General features: G+C 45.0%; 1 protein-coding gene across 2 annotated transcripts in view; it reads left to right on the forward strand.

Annotated features, from left to right (window-relative positions):
• ARHGEF3 (Rho guanine nucleotide exchange factor (GEF) 3) overlaps nucleotides 1-21,152 on the forward strand; it is a 363,011-nt gene that overhangs the window by 287,074 nt on the left and 54,785 nt on the right. The window contains exon 1 of one of the 2 annotated variants that reach the window (XM_006892216.1): nucleotides 8,351-8,584. The exons of the other annotated variant lie outside the window; for it this stretch is intronic. Coding sequence (XP_006892278.1) covers nucleotides 8,489-8,584 — 96 coding nt within the window. The 5' untranslated portion in view covers nucleotides 8,351-8,488. Of the gene's footprint in view, nucleotides 1-8,350; nucleotides 8,585-21,152 lie in introns of those variants that run through there. 2 annotated transcript variants of the gene reach the window in all.

A 21,152-nucleotide genomic window follows, 5' to 3' on the forward strand; every position in this document is an offset into this window, starting at 1 on the left:
CATTTTAGCATTTAATGACTTTTTCTTTTCTTCCTCAAGCGTGTGTTCAACTGTACTGGCACACGTGATAGTTGTGTGCCATCTTCAGGTCTCATGGATGATAGTATTCTGATTGCTGAGTTTTAGTTGCTAGAGGAGAAAACACCTGAACTTTTATACCCAAAACTGGAGCTCACACATTTTATATTCTGATTTTCCTATGTAATAGTTAGTATATAAACCCCACATAAATGCATATAGTAGCTAAGTAGATAAATAGTTTTGGAGCATAACATATTTATTTATTGATTGATCCAAAAATCCAAAATCATGTCAAATGCACGCGTACACTCTCCATAGGCGCATACAGCTAATAGTCTAAGGAATGGCTTCATTCTCTGAGCAAAACAAGCGTGCTCATAGTGACAGGAATTGGATAAAGGTAGAATTCTTCCTGCAAAACCATGAGTGAGATAGATTTCCAAGCACACAAGAGGTTCAGTCAGTAATACCATTTTTCACAAAGAAAAATTTAAAAAAATTAAACCTTCTTGGCGTTTTTACTCTAATCAATGGGTTTGCATTTCTGCCTCCCAAAGCAACTAGAAAATATGATGTGAGAAAATGGTTTGTTTGTGGTTTTTTTTTTTCACTTTCTAGTTGTTTTGGGTGAAGAAATGGGAAAAGTGCAATAGAGACTTGAAAAGGTGGGATGATAATGGGCATAGAGCAATGGTAATTGTTGTTTTGTGCTGCCAAGTTGCCTGTAACTCATAGCGACCCTACCATGTACAATAGCTCTGAAGCCTGACCTATCCTTAGCCAGTCTCACTGACTCTGAAACACTTACCCCCATTGCCCCAGTTACTGTATCAATCCATTTCATCCAAGGTCTTCCTCTTCTGCACTGTGCCTCCACCCCTCCTGGCCACGTGCCCAAAGTATGTGATAATGGTAATTAATGATATAAGATATGCCGTCTATGAATGAGTGTATAAAACACAAAGTATATGTACAAAATAATAGTATATATTAATATGCAGACCAAGAAAAAATTTTAAAAGATAATTTTGAGGAACAGTAACAAAAACCTTGTCCTAGGAAATATCAGGCTTTGAAAATATTTTTTTTCTCCTCTGATATCTTCTTCAAGTATTGTTTTCCATTGAAACATAACTTTTTACTTACCGGCCTTTTGAGGTGTATTTTTTATCTGAAGCAGAATGAAACAATTTTTTTTCTCCTCATCTCCTGACTCCTATTGTTGTTTTATATGCCATTGAGTTGACTGAAATCGACCCAGTGAACAATAGCTCTGACCCTCACCCTATCCTAGCCCAACCTCACTGTCTCTGACACACTTGCCCCTAGTGCCACAGCCACTGTGTCAGTCATTTACTTCCTTTATCCATTTATCCACTGTGTTTTATGCAATGTGTTATTCAGTAAAAGGCCATGTTTGAGGACCAGGGAAAATCTGAGATTCTTGAAGAAGAAATATTTCTTCTTCATGTCACCAAACCTATGATGACATTTACCATCAACTAGTGGTCAAGATCTAATGTGAACATTACCTTAAGGATAAGAGCAGCAGTCCTTTTGACTGACACTGTGCTTCACTTCTCTCTCCTTAAGGCAGGTCTCCTCAGCAGTTCGCTGTTGACATTCATTGTTTCTTGTTAAGTGCCACGAAGTCAGTTCAGACTCATGTGTGTACAACAGAGCAAAGCCTTGCCCCATCCTGCACCGCCTGTGTAGTCTCTGCTGTGCTTAAACCCATTGCTGTGGCCACTGAGTCAGTCCATTTCGTTGGCCCTATTAATTCTTTGTTGTGGGGGAAGGAAGACTGCACTGTGTATTGTTGCTATTTAGCTGCATCCCTGGTCTGTTTGCACCATTTAGCTGCCAGTAGCCCCCACCCCCTAAGTGACAATTAAAAGTGTCCTCCCAGCTAGGCGGGTGGATGGAGCAAAATTGGCCCCACTTGGGAACCACTGCACTAATGGACTAGAAGCTAAGAAATGCACCTGTCTGTGATCTGTCAGAGCAGAACACTTATTCTTTTTGTAAACGAAAATCCTTGATTATTTTTGCATTATAGCTAATAATGCACAGGATTAACTTAAGCTGGCAGAGAGACTTTATCACTTAACTGGTTTTTCAGACTTGTTTCAGAAAATGAAATCTTTTTTTTTGTAAAAAAAAAAGAAAGAAAGAATTAAGTCTTCCAGGTTTAGAATATCCAGGGATTTATTTTCAAGACTCTAGCCTGGAGTCAGCGGACATATCCCCAAGCAGGGGGAGAATAATAGAACTGATGTGATTCTAGATCTGATAAATGCTTAATTTCTACTCTTTTTTTTTTATCTGCCTGACAGTGAAACCACCACTCTGAGTGTCCCAGAATTCACTGCCAGAACTTCTTCATGCTTTTAACAGCCCTCCCTCTGCATCAAGACTAAAGTCGCAAAGAGGAGCGCGAGCTTGGTCATTAACTGAGAATGTCACCCACAGGGAGTGGGAGGGGAGAGGTGTTGGAACATGTGGCTACAGGACTATGTCAGATTAGCAGAAGTGAAAGCTGCCAAAGAAGCAGACAGAGGTACACATGTCCAAAGACACATTTTTTGAGGGGTGGCCGCGGTGATTTGAACCTCTTTGTGCAAACATGGACTTCCAAGCAGAGGTTCCAGGTGAAAGGCCATGGTTGAAAGTTGACCGCTTCCTTTGGAAAAAAATTATTTCCTAGGAAATAAATGCTTGACCACCATTGGATTTCGGGAATGAATGGAGATGAGGAAGAGAGAAGTGGAGTGAATTGAGTATTAACCTATAATAAGCACCTATTACATATTTGATGAGTGAAGGAAGGCAGGAACTTTTAGGGGAGAAAAAAGGAACCTTCTAACTCTATGTTAAGCATAAGGCTGACAGGACAGGCCCAGTGGTGACAAGACTTTTACACCCTTTCTCCTTCTGAAATTTCAGCCTCACCCAGGGCCTACTCTGCTCATGATCAGAGCCCTGGGATCTGAGGTGCTGATAGATGTTCTAGCCATGCCTCGCCGTCAGCTTGTCTGACAGAGCGAGTAACCATGGCTGGATGGTGTTCGGAGGCCCACTGCTCCAGCAGCAGCACAGATGAGTCCCGTCGGGCCCAGGCGCGACCGCAGGCCTGTGCTTGGCGCCGTTCCTGGAACGGCAGCAGAGCTTTCTTTATTCCAGGCTCCAGGCCTCTGGCTCATGAGGAACACAGCCCAGCTGTGAAGCGTTTTATGGGATTATAACAGGCTGTGCCGAAGGCAAGTTCTGAAAGGCACTTTGTGCTGTTGCTTTGAGTGAAGCTGACTGGCAAGGCAGTGTTATCCTTAAACTCATAAACATACACGCAGGCAGGATGGGAAACGCTGGATATATTGGGGCTGCTCAGCTGGGCAGGGCTGAGGGTTTGGACTGGCTCCCCACAACTCTGACCCTCCAACCTTAGGGGTTGCATTTGGGTGTCTGTCTCTTGATAGTCTTTGGTCACAGATCCCTAGTTTGAATCACCGGTGATTTGCCAGAACCCAAATTCTGCCAATGACTGAGCAGCACTTTATACCTGAGGGAAGTTCTGAAGTTAGGCTGCAGGGTGGAAATTATGGGATCAAATACCCTGAAAATGAAAATTCTTCAACTGTCTCATAGACCATATGCATGGCTTGTATGTACTCAAAATTGCCAGCTTGGGTTTGCAGGCCTTGTTTTTGCTGTCAAGTTGACAACTCATAGTGACTCTATGCACAATAACTCTGAACCCTGCTCTATCCTGATCCAATCTCACTGTCTCTGACACACCTACCTTCATTACCTCAGTTATTTGTCAATCCAGGATCTTTCTCTTCTGTGCTATCCCTCAACCCTTCAAAGCATAATGTCCTTCTCCAGAAACTGGTCCCTCCTGGATACATGCCCAAAATATGTGAGACAGAGTCTCAAAATCTTTGCCTCCAAAGAGCAGCTTGGTTACACCCTCTCCAGAACAGAACTATTTATTCTCTTGGCAGTCCATGGTGTATGTTCAATACTATTCTCCAGCACCACAGCCTTATTATACCAAAAATATATTTTTGTAAAATACTACAGTCTTACTCAACATGGTGAGACATTCATACTATAAGAAGCCTGCAAGAATCAGATAGACATCCCTCCCCAAGCAACTTCAGAGTCCTCCTTCCTTTTACACTCATTTAGGACCCATCCTTGTTTGCTACTTATTGGTAATCTTGTGTTCGCTCTCTCGCTCGTGCTGTCTCTCTCTCCCCTTCTCCCTCTTCCTCAGTAATTGTTGGAAGCTGGAGTGGCATCCATTTCCTAAACAATGTGCCTTATGAACTTTGATAAATGTTGATAGTTATAGAAAGGCTTCAGGTCTTTTGTTCATAGGGTCACTATGAGCCTTGCTTGACTCAACAGCAATCAACAACAACATCAATAATTGAGGAGGTGCCGAAAGATAATAGTTATGGCCTCTGTCTCACCGACCAGTATGAGTATTTTTCTCTTTTCTAAGTTGGAAGGAGCTCTGGTGGTCTAGTCCACGAGGCATTGCCCTGCTGACCCAAAAGCAGCATCTTCCTGGCAGGGTGAATCCACCAGTAATTCCAAGAAAGAAAGATGGACAAAATCCCTCCTCTCAAGCCACTAACAGTCCCTTTTCGGCCTCAGAAATCTGACAGATCAGGTATGAGTCAGTTCAGATTCGATGGCAATGACTTTGAGTTTTTACTTAGTTGTACTTAAACTTTTTAAAGACCCCTGCCTTTCTTGGGGTTGATTTATTACTACATGGAAGCCTGCTCAGCCCTGAGAATGCCCAATCCAGCACAGAAGAACACTGTGCTTTGTTGCCCAGTTGGTTTTTTTCTTCACTAAGTGTTAAAGGTACATTGCTTTAGGTGTTGCCTTGGTAGCCACTTGAACTCAAAGTCTTTCCTGGGATTGGCTGTAACAAGTGGATGACAAGAATCACGTCGTTGAGATGGGAGCTCTGTATGGGTCAGAGCACAGGGGGAGAAAAAAGGTATGAAGAGCAGTTCTGGGATGCTTCTAGATGCTCAAGTGACCTGGGAAGCTAAGGGGACCCCAAGTAAAACACTTCACTCTCCCTCTTTGGCTGTGACATTAATCAGGTTGCTTTGGTTGGGTGTCGATGGGGATAGGCCTCCCTGAATTCCCCACCGTCCCATGCCCACTTAGCCAAGCTTGGAGGCTGCCTTTGTGCATTCCCCATCAGCACAGTTTTGCTTAAAAGTATTTTGTTCAGTAATATTGGTAGACTAATTCAGTAAGTTCCAGGGAGCTTTTGTTCCTCTTGTTTACCCAGTTCCTCCTTCCTGTGCTCTTGGCTGCATATTTGGGAGAAATAACTTGGATACTGGCTTCCAACTCACTGGAGCCCACTTTTTCAAGACCCCACCCCTCCTTTATGTGTGTGGCAGTGGTGGAACAGCTAACCTGGGCAAGAATCTCAGCCTCCTAAACCAGGTGGATTTAGTGCCAGGGAGTGGGTTTGGTACCTGAGACCCGAGAGCTGAGCTTTTTGAGGTTTCCTAAATTGATGGTAGAAAGTGCTGGGTTCTGAATGCAGCTGAAAGGAGAGAATGCTGAGGCAGGGATGTGTTGTTAGGTGCTACCAAGTCAAATATAACTCAAAGCAACCCTATGAACAACAGATCTGAACCGAGTCCTATTTTGTGCCATCCTCACAGTCCCTGATAAACTCAGTGCCACTGCTGTAGTCATTATGTCAGTCCACCTGGTTGAGGGTCTTGCTCTCCTTTACTAACACTCCACCTTTGCAAGCATCATGTCCCTCTTTAAGGAATAACCTCTCAACCTCTCCATTCTCTCTAGCTTCTACAAACCTAAGGAGGAGAGAAAAAAAAACACACACCCAAAAAAACCCACTGTCTCCCCAGACCACCATCTATATATATATAGCCATGGCAGGAGGAATTCAACAGTTCAGTTTCTAAAAGAACTTTTGAGATAAAAGAATTTAAATTCATTTTAGCACATTTCATTTCCCACATGATAAACACAAATGCATTTTTTCCTTATAAGAAATGGAAGAAAACAAAGATTCTCACCACTGGACCGATTGGCAGTATCATGCTCGTAAAGAGATTGAGATTGTTAACAGCTTTAGTGTGCTTGGCTCCACAATCAACACTCTTGGTACCAGTAGCTAGAAAGTAAAAAATTAATTGTATTGGGAAAGTCTGCTGTCAGGGACTTCGCCAGAGTACTGAAGAGCAACAGTGTCAGTCTGGAGACTAAGATGTGCCTGATCCAGGCCATGGGCTTTGCAGTTACTTTCTATGCATCAGAAAGCTGGACAATGACTAGAGATGATAAAAGGAGAATTGATGCCTCTAAGCTGTGGTGCTGGAGTATTGAACATACCATGGACTGCTAGAAGAACAAACAGGTACATCCTCGAGAGGGTGAAATCCAGTTGCTCTTTGGAAGCATGGATTTTGAAGCTTCATCTGACATACTTTAGGCTTGCTGCAAGGAGTGACCGGCCAGTCCTTGAAGAGTAACATCATGCTTGGGAAGGTAGAGGGATGGTGCAGAAAAGGAAGACCCTCGATGAGATGGATTGACTCAGTGACTGGGGTAATGGGCGTAGGTGTGTCAGAGGCAATAAAGTTCACTCAGGATAGAGCAGGGTTCTGAGTCTAAGCGACTTAACAGCACATAACAACAAGAAGAAATGTAGACTTTTTTTTCCACATTTTTAGCCATGTGTCCCTTCCCAGTCCTCCGCACCTCGACTCCCAAGAGTACCAGTAAATCTCTGTGGTAGATCCTTAGTTTGCAGTGAACTTTTCTATGTGTAAAAAAAGGAAAAGGTACTGTTTTGTAGTCGTATTTTTTAAAATATAAATGATCTTATACTGCGCTTGGCAGAAGGATGGGTAATCTCCCATGCGATTAACTACCTCTGAAAACCTGCTGGGGGGGTCAGCTATGGGTCGGCTCCAACTCTACGGTGCACAATAACGTCCTGTGCTTGTTCTGCAATGTTTTTTCCTTCTCCTTCAAAACAGTGTTGTGGACCACACAGATAGCGGCTGCACCACCAGGACTCCTTATGTGCCTCTGGTCGGAACCAAGTCATAGCTGACCCTCTAGTGGGTTTTCAGAGACCGCAAAACACATGAGAGTTTGCTCGGCTCTCTCCCGCAGAACAGCTGAGGAATTCAAACTGTGTGCCTGTGGTTTGGCAACCAGAGCTCCCTCTTATAGGCAAAGAGAATTTAAGTACACCCCCTCACCCCTCAGTAGCTAGGATAATTTGTGGGGGTTTTTTTACTGACTCAAAACAGCGTCACCGTAAATAACATTAGAATTGTCTCTTTGGACCTTCACTGTGAGATGCTTCTTCAGGAGAGAACCAGAAATAACTCAGTAGTGGAATCTCTTGGTCAAATGATATTTTTATTTCCAACTTTGGTGCACCATTGCTGTGCAATGTTATACTTCAAACAAACCGTGCCAGATCGGCTTTCTGAGTAACAGGCAGCCTCTTAACCTTCCTCTTCCTATTTCAAAATGGATGCAAAACTAAAGGCACGAGGGAGCTTTCTGGAGATGGTTCAAATGTTCCAAATCCTGATTGGGAAGGTGGTTTACATTTGGCAGTATTCAAAGGACTGTGTGTACACTCAAAGTGGGTGCATTTCATTTTTTGTCAATTATACTTGCTTAAAAAGGAAAACCAAATGTGTGCAGGGGAGACTGGTTCGGGAATAAAGCAAAACAAATACTATTTTTTCTTTACGTGGGTTTTTTTTAAGCACTCGCTTCTCTCTACATGTTCTTCCTTCTGCATGGCTTCTGCCAGGGTCTCCGAGCCCTCTTTCCTACCCGCCGCCTGTTCCACGTAGGCAGGGCCAGGAACCAGAGCGTGCCACGATCACGTTCCTCTTAGGAGACCCGGAGACCAACAGCCTGGCAAACTACAAGCCCTAACAAACTCTAACTCGCTTCCCGGGGTGCATTGGGCGGGGCCGAGCCTAAGCCCCGCCCCACCTGCTCACCCACTCCCTACACTGGGCGAGGACCGAACTTAAGTCCCGCCCCTGTAGCAGCTCGCCCCGCCCCATATGAGAGCTTCGGCCTCACTGGGCAGGGCCGAATAAAAGCTCCGCCCCCACAGACGCCACGCCCCCTGAGGAAAAGCCCGCCCCTAGGAACAGCTCGATCGGCCCCACTCGCGCTCCGCCCGCAATGGGCGAGGCCTGGCTAGATCCCCGCCCCTCGCTGGGCAAGCCCGGCGGCGGCTCCACCCTCCTTTCAGCCAGAGATCAGGCAGCTGCTCCGCGACGCTAGAAGCCGCTTGTCTCCGCGAGTCGCGCTGCCTCCAGGCACCGTGGAGCTCAGTCCCCCTTTCGCCTGGGAGTTTTGTGGTCGCTTGGGGTCAGCGGTGACATCCCACAGGGCAGGCCCGGCAGCCGCCATGGTGGCCAAGGATTATCCTTTCTACCTCACGGTCAAGAGGGCGAACTGCAGCTTGGAGGTCCCCCCGGCCAGCAGTCCGGCCAAGGACGCCGAGGTAGGGGCCGTGCCCGCCGGCTGCACCTCTCCACGTCTCACTCTCTGGGTTTCCTCTCCTGTCTGTTTGTCTGCCTGCCTGCCTGCCTGCCTGCCTGCAGTGCTTGTTCGCTCCACCCCAGTTTACATGCTGACCCAGGGTCCCTGCACCTCTGTCCATCTCTCCTCGCCCTCCCGTCCCTTCCTTTTGGACCGAGCCCGGTTAGGCGCCTTGTCTCTGGCCGGGGAGCAGCCGTCCGTTCACCCCCTCCTTGCTCGCCTGTGTCCTGCAGGGCTCCCACACTGTCCATCTTTCGTCTGGACCTGGCGGAGGGACAGCCAGGGCCGGACGTCTGGAAGGACTTCGCCTCCAGCCACCGTTTTCCTGGCTTGAGGGGGAGACAAGGAGGTCCCGGGGACCCCTCCGGACGTCTCAGCTGCCAGTCTTGGCCTTGCAGCTGTTTGGCAGCCAAGACAGGATATGGCACCTCTGTTGTCACCTGTGGCGCGGGGTGTGTGTGTGGGGGGGGGTGTCATGGAGCTGGAGGCTAATGGGGTACGTGAGTGCCTCCCACCAGGATCCCGAAAATGAATTAAACTCTGTGGGTCGGAGAGAAGCTGCCTGGAAACATTGGAGAGCTCTCCCCTTTGGGAATTCGCCTGTGCTTTGGGGGCCACGTGAGCCTTCCCTGAGAGTGAATGGTGTCTTCTCCCTAACAAAGAGCCTTAAAGATGGACTGGTTGGAGTAGGAAGTACCTCTCTCTCTCATTCGGTCTTGAGTTGCTTTTTCGCTGGGCGACAAGTGAAAACTTTGCTGTGGTCAAGGTAGAGTGGAAGCCACGGGCGCCAGCTCAGCACTGCCGCTCGTGTGTGGACCTGGAAGTTCTCCACTCCGCCTCCTCATCCAGTGAATGGAAGGGGGAAAGTCTGGGGGCAGGTGTGCTTCCGGCCTGTGTCTGCATTCTCGAGGGCCCCACCCATGCACCCACCACCCTCAGATCTGCTCAGCCGTGCGCAGTTGAGTCACTGAATTATATATTTGGGAGACAAGCATCAGAGATTCATTGTCAGGGCTGCTGCATGCTGACCTCAAACTCGGGTGGGAATCAGCTTTGGGCAAGATGAATGCAAACTGGCTTCTATCCCTGCACCACCCCCACCCTCCACTGCAGCTCTGATGCACATTTTCACAGAGGTTTTTGTCCCTAGCATCGTTGAAAGTGTGATGGCCCAGTGACGTTTGGACCTTTATTGAGGTGGTGACAGGATAGCCTTGCATGGGATTCAGGTTGATAATTATGTTTTCAGTGGGAACTCCATAATTTAATGAATTGCCTGCCCTCAAGCTCCCTTTGGAAGGAAGCAAAGCATAACCAAATTTAGTTAATAAATTGAAATGAGTGAAGGGAATAGTGAGAATCACTCTGGACTCAAATCAGTCCCTGTTGCCATCAGTTTGCCCTGTGGTTTTTCAGTATCTTCGTTAAAGATTTAAGCAAGCACATCTGTTATATCTAACTTTTGGCCTACCAAGAGTATAGGTACATTCTAGGCATCACAAATATCAAGTGTTAATTTTCTTCAATGGCCCTCTGGACCCAGATTAGAAAATGTGATTTCTTTTCTCTTTTATGTGCATGATGTGAGGTGGGAGTAAAGATAAGAAAAGGACGATTTTAGGAAATAGTATATATTTTTCCGGAATCACCACTGAGGGGTTTTTGGTGTTTTGTTTTGTTTCTTCCAATAAATTAGAGACGTTTCTCTTTTGCTCTAGGCCTTGAGGCAGAGATGTTCAGGCCAATGCATCTTGTAGCGTCATCGCCTAGATCTAGCAAGATCTAGTGACACTTCCTGTCACTTCCTCATAATGCACAACAAGCAACTTAGAAAAAGAAACTGAACCCAGTTTAGGGACTAGCTTTCTGGTTTTATTATCAGCACAAAAGACACCCAACCCTTGTGGGTCACTTCTCCATGAGTAAGACCTCTGTCATGGCAAGTTAACTATTACTGGTGGGGACCCTACTGAACAGAATGGAACTGCCTAACAGGGGGAATATTAACTAATGAACTCAAATATAATTTTGACCACTAGGTGTCATCAGTATGCGTAAATGCTTAAAAACCATGCATTCTCTAGTCTGCCTTTGGAAAAAAACAGGATTATATAATTGTTTATAAACTTGACATTGACTATGAGCGCTTTGAAAGTGTTTTCATTTTTAAGATACCACATTTTCTGTGCAAAACATGAGGATAATATAAAGAGAAGGTGATCTAACCAACCACCAAGAAAAGAAAATTCATTGTCCCTCACAAGGGAATTGCTGCAAAGCACCTGTGGTCTTTAGACACGTTGTGATCAGTCCCACTGGCTTTGCTGTAGGGAAAACAGTGGTTACAAAATATACTTGCAGCGTTCATTCTTGTCATTCTGTCAAGTATGCTGGGGGAGGGCTCACAGGGAGGGCTGGGGTGGTGGTCACTCTTGTGCATTTGACACCATACACTTGAATAAAATTTTGCAAAAATAAATATTCTCTTAAAAACAAAAGATGCCAATGTCTACTGAAGATTCTTATTTAATTGCTTTGCAGTTTTGTTGTTATTATTGCAGTGATAGTTTCCAGTGCCGAGGGGGGGAAGAAATAATTTTTAAACATTTAAATGTAGTCTACATGGATTATGATATTACTAAAATGCTACTTATTAATCTTGTCTAGTATTCTTTCAGATGTTGATGTCTGAGTTGGATTACAAATGTTTCATTTTAAGACCCTTAACCAGCTAGATCTTTCCAGCTCTAATCGTTAACTGGGAAATCTAAGGAGCTTATAGTCCATGGCTCCAGACTTTCACAGAGAAGCATCATGTGAGCATCATGAAGCTTATTTCTTCTGATCATTGATGCCACTTTGTGCCAGTCATCTTTTTCATATTTATTGTCTGTCTTCCGTGCCAGGAGGGATAGGGCTTCTTGGCATGTTAGTTTTTCTGGACACCTGATCAAATTGGTAAAAGGAGAGTTGTTACCTCTAATGGACTGCGCCAGTTGTAATTAAAATCACTTCTTACCCATCGGGAGATTTGCCTTTGATGTAAGCAGACTTGGGTGAGTGGGTAGATTGGCTCAGGATGCCAGAGCCTGGCGAGAAGGTTTTTAAGAGTTTCACTTCCATTTTACATTTAATAAAGACTATGAAGAGGTATTTCTATTCTTTTCTTTCTAAGAATATATCTGGCTTGAAAGACAGCTGGCTTTTGGTTGTATGGTTTTCAAAAGTTTGCATATACCGAATGTCTGTTTATGTGAGTTATTGAAGAATGCACTACATCTCAAAACACAGGTTCTGATCTTGGCTCAGCCAGTATCTTTGTGTGGCCCTGGAAATAATGCCAGGCTCTGAGGAAAGATGACATTCTGTTCCTTTTCCAAAGGGCAGTGGACGTTCAGCGGTAGAATTCTTGTTTTCCATGCAGGAGACCTGGATTCATCTTATTTATTAATGCATCTCATGCTCAGCTACAGTTGGTCTGCTGGTGGTGACTTGAGTGTTCTTAGGATAATAATAGTTTGATCCCCTTGTTCGTAGAGTTCATAAATCCGGGATTACCATGAGCCAGAGGCCAACTCAGCGACAGCTAATAGCTACAATAGCTGTTTTTCCAATTCTGCCTCATCTCGGGTCTCACTGGAGAGCTCTTGTGGCAGTCTGTAGGGGGCTGCCCTGACAACCCAATGGGTGGAGGCTCTCTGCAGGAGAAAGATGGGCAACCACCCATGTCATTTACAGCCTCCGCAAAGCCACTGGGGAGTCTTTGGTTAATTGATCTTTGGAGGCTATGAGTTGGTTCAGACTCCAAGGCAATGACTTTGATTCTCTTGAAGATCTCACTTGATGCCCTACCCATGTTGTTATAAGGTTAACATAACCCACTCCTGTCAGTTACATTGAGTTGGTTTTGACTCAAAGCAACCCTCCATCTGTAGATTGCCCATCTTTCTTCCATAGAGTAGCTGGGATTCAAACCACTGATCACTTGGTCAGCAGCCCAATGTGTTGCATACTACACCACCAGGGATCTTTAAAGTTAATATAAAGAGCATATTATTCACCCCACTTTATGGATAAGAATAATGAGATTAGATAACTTGCAGAAAGCTACAAAGAAAATTAGCTGAGCCAAGATCCAGTGCCGAGTCTGATGACTTTAGCCCAGCTTTTAATATCAGTGTCCCTGGTAAGTATCCCAGAGTGTCTACCTCTGCAAAGGAAAAGGATATATAAGACACTTCAACAAGGAAGATGCTTTTAAGTCTTTATTTTAAAATACATATCCTTGAGTACTTTTTGTAGCTGAGAAGGTGCTTTTCAAGCCTCATCTATCTATAAAGGGTTTGGTAAACCCAGTGATGCACTGTGATTTATGCCTCGGTCAGTCAACACATGCATTTTGAAAACTGCTCACCTGGGGCTGTACTCCTTGTATGCATGCCAGCTGGAAAGCTGAAAGGGTCAACCAGTGTCCAATAATTTATACATTTCTTGGAATATGTATCATACAATGTGAACTGGCAGTCTATACAACCAGTTGCATGGAAATAGCCCAGAGGAGTTAATCAATTTAGAACTCTGAAATTTCTTCAGATGACTAAATAGACCCCATGAAGCATGTGACCTTAGAGATGTTTCTGGGTGGGGCATAGCACAGAGTAACCAAGAGAAAGTCCTCACTTGCTGATAAGATCTGGCTGTGGCCACTCAGCTGTGATTCTGTGGCTTGTTCACCTAGAAAAATAATGTGGTGATTTGGGGCATTCAAGATGGACATGGACTGTTGTTGTTATTAGATGCCATTGAGTCAAGTACAACTCATAGCAACCAGGAACAGTTTTTCAGAGGAAAGTAGGTTGACCTTAAATGTGTATGTTTGAGGCTGTTCAAAGCATTTTGTTTGGAATAATGTGCCTGGATCACAATGCCAGGGTCTTTGCCACCTGCTAGTGGTGGGACCCGGGACAAGCTTCAGGCATAGTTTGACTACTTAATAGTGTGAATAGAACCTTTATATCTGCCCTGGAAAACCAAAACCATCTTGTTGGTTTATTGCAATATTGCAATATTGCCTTTATTGCAGTGGCCTGGAACCAAGCCTGGAGTTTCTCAGAGGTATGTTTGTGCAGTGCCTCTCTAAGCCTCAGCTTCCTTAGTGATAAAACAGGGATGATGATAGTTCAGCCTCTTTGGACTGTAGTGAAAGCCTGAGAAGATTCTCGTGTAGAGTGTGGGAAGTGTCTGGTATATAGAAGCATCTTCAGGATCAAGGTCTCTGCATCTCCAGAAATCTTTTTTAATAGTTGGTAAGAAATATCCTAATCCCTATCCTTACTTCCTGAATGTGGCTTTATGCCCAGCAGTGCATTAGGAGCCTGTTAGAGTCCTTTACTCTGATCATTGTCCTGTAAGGTTAGGATGACCACTTTTGTTTAGGAGGAAAGATCTCAGTGGCATAGTTTGTATGGAGTTGTTCTGTTAACCCCAAAGCTTCATGTCTCCTGCGTTTCAAAGCCACGACTGGCTCTGAAGGAGGAAAAATGAGCAGTCACTTCCTGTTACAGCTTTCAACTTTGGAAACCCAATGGAGGGTCACTGTGAGTCAGAACTGACTCAACTGTCATGAGTAAGTTGCACCAGTGTTTTGGATGTAGCAAATGGTTAACTTTCTTGGTTGATAACTAAAGAGTTGGAAATTTGTGTTCATCCAGAAGTGCCTCAGAAAAAAGGTCTGGTGAGCAATTACTGTAATATTATTTATGATGTTGTTGTATGTCACCTGTGACTCATAGCAACCCTATGTACAACAGCTCTGAAGCCTACCCTGTCCTGAGCCAGTCTCACTGATTCTGACACCAACCCCATTGCCCCAGTTACTGTATTAAATCATTTCATCTGTGGTCTTCCTTTTTCTGCAGTGTCTCTCCACCCTTCCAAGCATGATGTCCTTCTCCTAGGACCAGTCCCTCCTGGCTACATGCCCACAGTTTGTGAGATAGAGCTTCAAAATTCTAGCCTCCCAGGAGAAACTTGGTTTCACCCTCTCCAAGAGAAACCTATTTGTTTTCTTGGAGGTCTATGGTATGTTCAAGACTCTTCTCCAGCACTACAACTCAAAGGCATTGATGCTTCTGCCCTCGTTAGTCATTGTCCAGCTCTCTGATGCACTAAAAATCCTGTGAAGCAGTTCTCTGAATCCTGAAGATCACCATAAGTTGAGGCTGACTCAGTGGTAACCAGTGGCTTTGCAAAAGAAATTGAGGCTCAGAAGAGGGTAGGAGTCTTCCCAGAATGGCTGAGCTACGAGGTGGAAGAACCAAGATTCACACCCTGGTCTTCCCCTGAAGCCTGTACTTTCCCAACCACATGAGGTTGCCTCTAAATGACTAAATCACTGGTCTCCTCACTGCATAACACATCAAAGATGAACCCAACCACCCAAGCAAATTGCCTATCAAAAGCCCAGTTTCTCCTAAGTGGAGGAGACCTCCCCATTAGTGCTTCTGACAACCCCCCTCACAGAGTGCCATGACCCATAGGAGTGGGGCTGACAAGTCCCCATTTGAGAAGGTTTTGGTAACTTCCGTTTTCTGTTTCTCAAGACCAAGCAGCTGGTCTTTGGCTGAGTTCTGCATGCTCAGCTGTGGAGGTGACACCGTTAGCTCTGCCCTGAGTCATTTTGCTTATCTGCGTTAACCACCCACCTTTCACACAAACCAATAACTGGAAGGCTCTGCTTACCATCTGGATATTTGCAAATTGTGTCATTTTTTAAAAATTATTATTATTTTTGTTCAGGATGCCTGTAAAATCCTGGACTAGTGCCACTATTTTCCTAACAACTGAATGAAAATACATTACTGATCAGATACTAATTTGGCAAAACACTATGTACATTTAATTGTTATTCATGGGGTGTGAGTATATCTGGAAGGGCAGCTCCATGGATGATATATGTGCATCACTCCTTGTATGATTTGTTATCACTAGTAATTGGTACGGGTTACACATGAAATGAGAAAATTGCTGTGATTGCATTGCAATGTATGCTTATGTGGTGGCTCCTGGGATGGGCTATCAGGGGTGAAGGGCAGTCATTTCTAACGTCTTCTTTTTTTTTTAAAGGTGACACTTGTTATTAGTGTAGGAAAAGCTATGTCGCAAGTCAATCAGAAAAGGCTTCTGTGAGTTTGAAAGGATGCAAGTGATTCTTTGTAAATCCAGAAACATTTGTGCCTGCCTCTTCTGTATTTGGGCCATTGTGGCCTTTTGCAAGAGGATAGCCCTGACAAACCCCGAAACCTTATTAATTGAAGCTATACCAGAAACTGTAATGGTAAATTCATCCATTCCTCCCACCCCAATCCCAACTCATAAGATAAGAAGGAAAGATGTCTCGAACATGCTTGTTTCTGGGGATTTATGAAACAAACAAATAATACTAAACCCTCAGGAAATGACCCAAGGTCATTATGTTGGAGAATGTCAGAGTGGGGAAGGCCCTTTAAGAACATGTATCCCAATTCTGGATCCATTCAGTCACTGCTTCAGAACCTCTAGTTGCACATTGCTCATTACCCTCTAAGGCCATATGTCTGCTCTTTGCTCATGGTGAATCATATGGGAAAAACCCTTTGTTAATTTTATCATTACTTTCTAGAGCTGTGTGGAAGACCCTGTTCCATTCCCAGCCAGTACACTTCATTGTGAAGTTACCACACAACCCTCAGTAGAGAGGCCTGTGTGTTGCCATGATGCTAAACAGGTTTCAGCCAAACTTTCAGGCCAGGACACATTAGGAGGAATCTACCAGATGATCCTTAAGATAAAGATTGACATGGAGGCAGGGGAAGGGGTCACTATGAGTCAGAATTAACCCAACACAGTGGGCTTGGGTTTGGTTTTGGGTGTGGAAATGCAAATTCTCATTGGAGAGTCAAAGTCCAGAAACAAAGATGGGTCCTCTCCTTGCCCAAGCTTGGCTTGCTGGCAATGTCAATTTAAGCCAGCCTGTTCTAAGTGGGGTCAGTTGTTATCAGCACTGCGTATTCTGGGATTTTCTGGGATATTCAAAGCAAGAGCCATTAGAATTAACCACAACACTGCACAGAGTAACCGTGCCTAGAAGGCAGTGGAGTGGGCTGGTCTCTGGGCCTGCGTGCCTGGAGATCCATCCAGAAGCATTTCTTTTTATTTGGCTCAAGATTACTGTCAGATAAACAAAGTCTCCCCCAAAGAGCAGATAGACACTCTCCTATACGTGTGGATGACGCACATACAATGGCATCTCTCTGGCACTTTGTCGATCTAGTCATTGCACCAAAGGTGATAATTAAATGGTCAGGAGAAATACAGCATTTCCTGAGGGGAGTGTTACTACAGATACCACTAGAAGTTGACAAACTGATGGGGTTAAACAAAACTGAGAGCCCGTGTCAGGACCTTAGAAAGAAAAAGAAAAAATATACAGATTTACCAGATTATTACCACATGTGGGAGTTTAGGGTCTCCCTGGAAGAAGCAGCCACACGTAGAAAAAGAAGCAGCCAGTGAGTAAAAGATCGGCCTGAAGGCCGAAGCGGGCTGTGTGCTTATTCTGGCCCTGACGTAAGGCCAGTGCAAGCTCCCTTCTCAAATACGCTATTTTATATTGAAATGTTAACATTTCATAATCCCCAAGTGACTCAAGCTAGTTACAGATGATTCCAGGCAAACACAGAGAAGACAATTCAAGGTCATTGGTGAAGAACAAAAGCAGCCCCAGTGGTGCAATGATTAGCCACTCTTCTGCTAGCTGGGAGGTGGATGGTTCAATCCCACCTGCCACCAACTCTCCTTGGAACCTTCTGAGGAAGAGATTCAAGCAGTAGGGTGAGATTTCTGTTTTGTGAAACTTAGTGGTGATTTTCCACTTTACACAAGTAGGAGAGGGGGAAGAGGCTTGTCAGTAGAGCCTGGAAGGTCCTAGCAGTCTTAGTTCATTTTCTCTCACCTCCTCACTGATTGGTGATTGCCTTGGGTGCTTGTGGGTGTTCCTGTAACCAACCGCAGTAAAGAAGGAAATAAACTATCAGAACATATCAGAAGAGGGGAACATTGATGGCAGCTCAAGTGTAAGCCACAGACATATGTATGGTAAAGAGTTGGCCACCACCCAGTTTCCACCTCAGTTGACTTAGCAGAGAGCTTGAAGGAAAAGAGTGTCAGAAGTCACCTTCTTCCTCTTGTTAGTTGCTGTCTGCTTTTTGCCCAGAAAAATCTGGGCACTTTTTTTTTCTTTTTTCTGGCATTGACACCAATGGCTAGGAGCTTACTTTCTTCAGCAGCATTTATTTCTAAGTCAGTTTTTGCAAGAGCATCCCTACTATCTGGGAGCAGAGGACCAGTTAGCCTAGCTTCTCTGCACCTCAGAGTCTTTGTGCTTCTGGAGTGAGAGGACTAGTCCAAGTCATTGCTGTCAAGTCAAAACTGACTCATAGCTGATCCTCAGACAGGTTTTAAGAGGCCAGAAGTCAATCAGAAGGAGATTACCAAGGAGGTGATAGCTTACCCTGGCCAGGTAAGCTCAAGAGAATGTTGTCTCCAAGACAGGGAGGACATAACAGCTTATAACCAGTACCTGAGAACCTTAACCAAGCTCCCACCAAGTTCCAGAACAAGGTGAGCAGGTGAGGATAGAGTAAGTTGTTTTGGAAGTTCTTCATGCGCTGTTCATTAGCAGAGCTCTTGTATTGTGAACAGATAGATCCTTTTTAAGAAATGTGGAGAAACTCCACATCAGGATGGCTGAGAGTTGGCGAAGAGTTGGTTGGATAAATGAAATGTGATCCCTAAGGCAGTTTGATTTGTTGAGGCCTGATTCTTATTTTTTATTTATTTATTTATTTAAATTTTTGTGTGCGTGTACCGTCAAATCAGATCTGACTGGTACAGGAGGAGATTGTCCTTCCTTTCCCAGCAGAGCATCTGGTGGATTCGAACCGTGCTCCTCTGGGATTGCAGTGCAGCTTCTTGCCACTAGGCCACCAGAGCTCCCCGAGGCCTGATTCTATGTATCCTTTTCCCTGGAGTTAAAAGAGCAGGCTTTCTGCCTTTAGTCTATTTTACTAGACTAAAATATCTACAGCCCTTTCTGCGGGGTAATAATATACACCCAAAGGTAACAGGAAGTGATGCTGAGATTGTCAGTTTAACAAGAGAGGGCTGGGGATCCTTCCATTAGGGAGATTGGCAGGCTGGAGAGATGGAATTGGGGTATAGGATATGAACAGTAGAGAAAGTCCAGGTGTGGTGTTGTCAGAGAGGCTTTGATCCCATCATGTGGGTCACAGGAAGTTTTTCAGAGGAAACTGACTGAGCTTGAAAGGAAGGAAAGTTAATGTCTACATTAATGGAAAAAGAAAAGCATACAGGTAGCAAGAGTGGCATGTGCAAAGGCCCAGTGGTGGAAAAGAGGCTGGGAGATCAAGGAAAGAGGCTGGTGTAAGTGGAGCAGAGAATGAGTAAGATGGGTGCTAGATGGCACAGGAGAGTTTGCAGAGCCAGTATAGACAAAGAGTCAAACTGGGTTCCCGAACTTGTAAATCTTTATAGAAGCAAATCTTTTCCCCAAATAGTAGCTGTTACACTGGAATCACCTCCCAGTTAGCAGTTCAGTGCTTAGTCCACTGTGCTATCAGGGCTCCACATATTGCGAAGGAGTGTATGTGTACCTGCCAAGCTATACCATTGATTATGTATGTAAATATATTGTAACTCAGAATTTCTTGACTACTACCTGTGTGCTGGGCACGGGGATTACAAAGGCAAGTATAAATGCCTGGGGGTCTCATTTCCAGGCTGGTGTCCCCTGATGCTGTTTGGGTTCTTTAGTCTCTGGGTGGGAGCCCTGGGCTGGAGGACCAGGAATGTCTAGACCAGAGGTCTGAGTAAAGTGGCTCAGAGACCTCAGGTACCTCTGCACTTCTAACAGAAGTACCAGTGTGCTTCCCCAGCCTTCTGGGCTAGCGAGAGGCAGCAGGAAGGAGCTTTTACTCCATATCATTTCTCATTTTCTCAGACCAGCACCATGGAGGGCAGGATATGGTATGACAGATAAGGAAATGTGAGGCGAGGGACATTGTTTCTTAGCATCCACTCGGTGATCCCCTGCTGCATTTGTACATACTGGTATTTGTCACGCTGGTATGCAGAGTGTCCTTAGCAGAAGACAGGATGCCTGTGCAAGTAGGTGGGTACTCCAAGCTACTGAGGACGGAGCCAGGAGAGGCCCTTGATTCCACGGTCACAGGGCATGAAGGAGCCGTGAGGAAGACTGCCACCTGTGCCTCTACCTGCCTCCTGCCTCTGTAGGAAGAGGCTTCTTTAGGGCTCCCTCTCTCTTTAGCAAACTAGAAGCAATGTGATTAAAAACACAGGCCTGGTGTATTATTGTCCTTGGGCTCAGTCCTGGCACTGTTACTTGTTGCTGCCTGTCTGGCCTTAGGTGAGGTTCTTCCTGAGGCCTCTAGGCCTCAGTTTCCAGCTTTGTGAAACGGGTTTAATAATAGCACTAACTTAGGAGAGGTTCTGGAAATAATGCACAGGAAGCATTTTGACACAGCCTGGCACAGTCACTTTCAGTGTTTTTGCAATTACGTTATTAAAAAGGTAAACAGAAGCCTTTCAGGTCAGGTGGATTTTAATGCAAATCTCAGGGCCTTTCACATCTCTGAACGGCAGCATTAAGCAGGGCCTCGGGAGGGACGCCATACAGAGTGGAAGATACATGCTTGCTGGCATCTGGTGTGGAGTATAGTGGTCTGGGTATTCCCTCCCACCTTTTTCCTAGAAGCCCCTCGCTGTCCACAGACACCCTTCCTTATCTTACTGACAGAAAAGAGTCACAATTGAATGAGGTGTAGAAAAACTATTCTTGTTTCTAGAAAATGGCTAGAATACAGTATACAAATAGGTAGTGGCCCTGGCAGAATACAGTTTATTTCATAGAGATTCACTTATGCTTTGCCGTGTCAGGCAGCCTGCTATCCCTCTGTACCCCTCTGCTTTGTACCATGAGGAGAACCCCATGCCTGACTCCTACATGGTGGCGCAGAAGGAGGGAGATCTTGGACTGTAAATGAGCCAGCACCCCTTTGTGACTCTGAGATTTGAGGGGCATCCTATCCAGAAAAATTGCTTTGCCAGGCTAGGCCCTCAGGAGGCTTATGGTGGGGCCCAGGCCTCTGTAGATGGCCCATGCTGAAAACACATGGGAACTTTGCCCCTTTCTGCCGCACGAGTAGTTAAAACTCAGGAATAAATACCACTCTTCTTATTCCCTTACCACAAAACGGCCCTTGTCTTTCTGGAAGTGTTTATTAGCATCCTTTCCAGTGAGCCTCTTATGGCTAACCCAGCTTTTTATTTATTTTTTTTTCTTATTTTCTTTTAAAAATAACCAAGCTGTCAAATGACGGGTTTGTTTTTTTCTTTTCTTCTCTTGTCTCTCTCTCTCTCTTCCCTCCCTCTTCTCCTCCTCCTCCTCCTCC

Source organism: Elephantulus edwardii, unplaced genomic scaffold (genome assembly GCF_000299155.1).
Source record: "Elephantulus edwardii isolate Elephantulus edwardi_28Jun2011 unplaced genomic scaffold, EleEdw1.0 scaffold00113, whole genome shotgun sequence".
Taxonomy (NCBI): domain Eukaryota; kingdom Metazoa; phylum Chordata; class Mammalia; order Macroscelidea; family Macroscelididae; genus Elephantulus; species Elephantulus edwardii.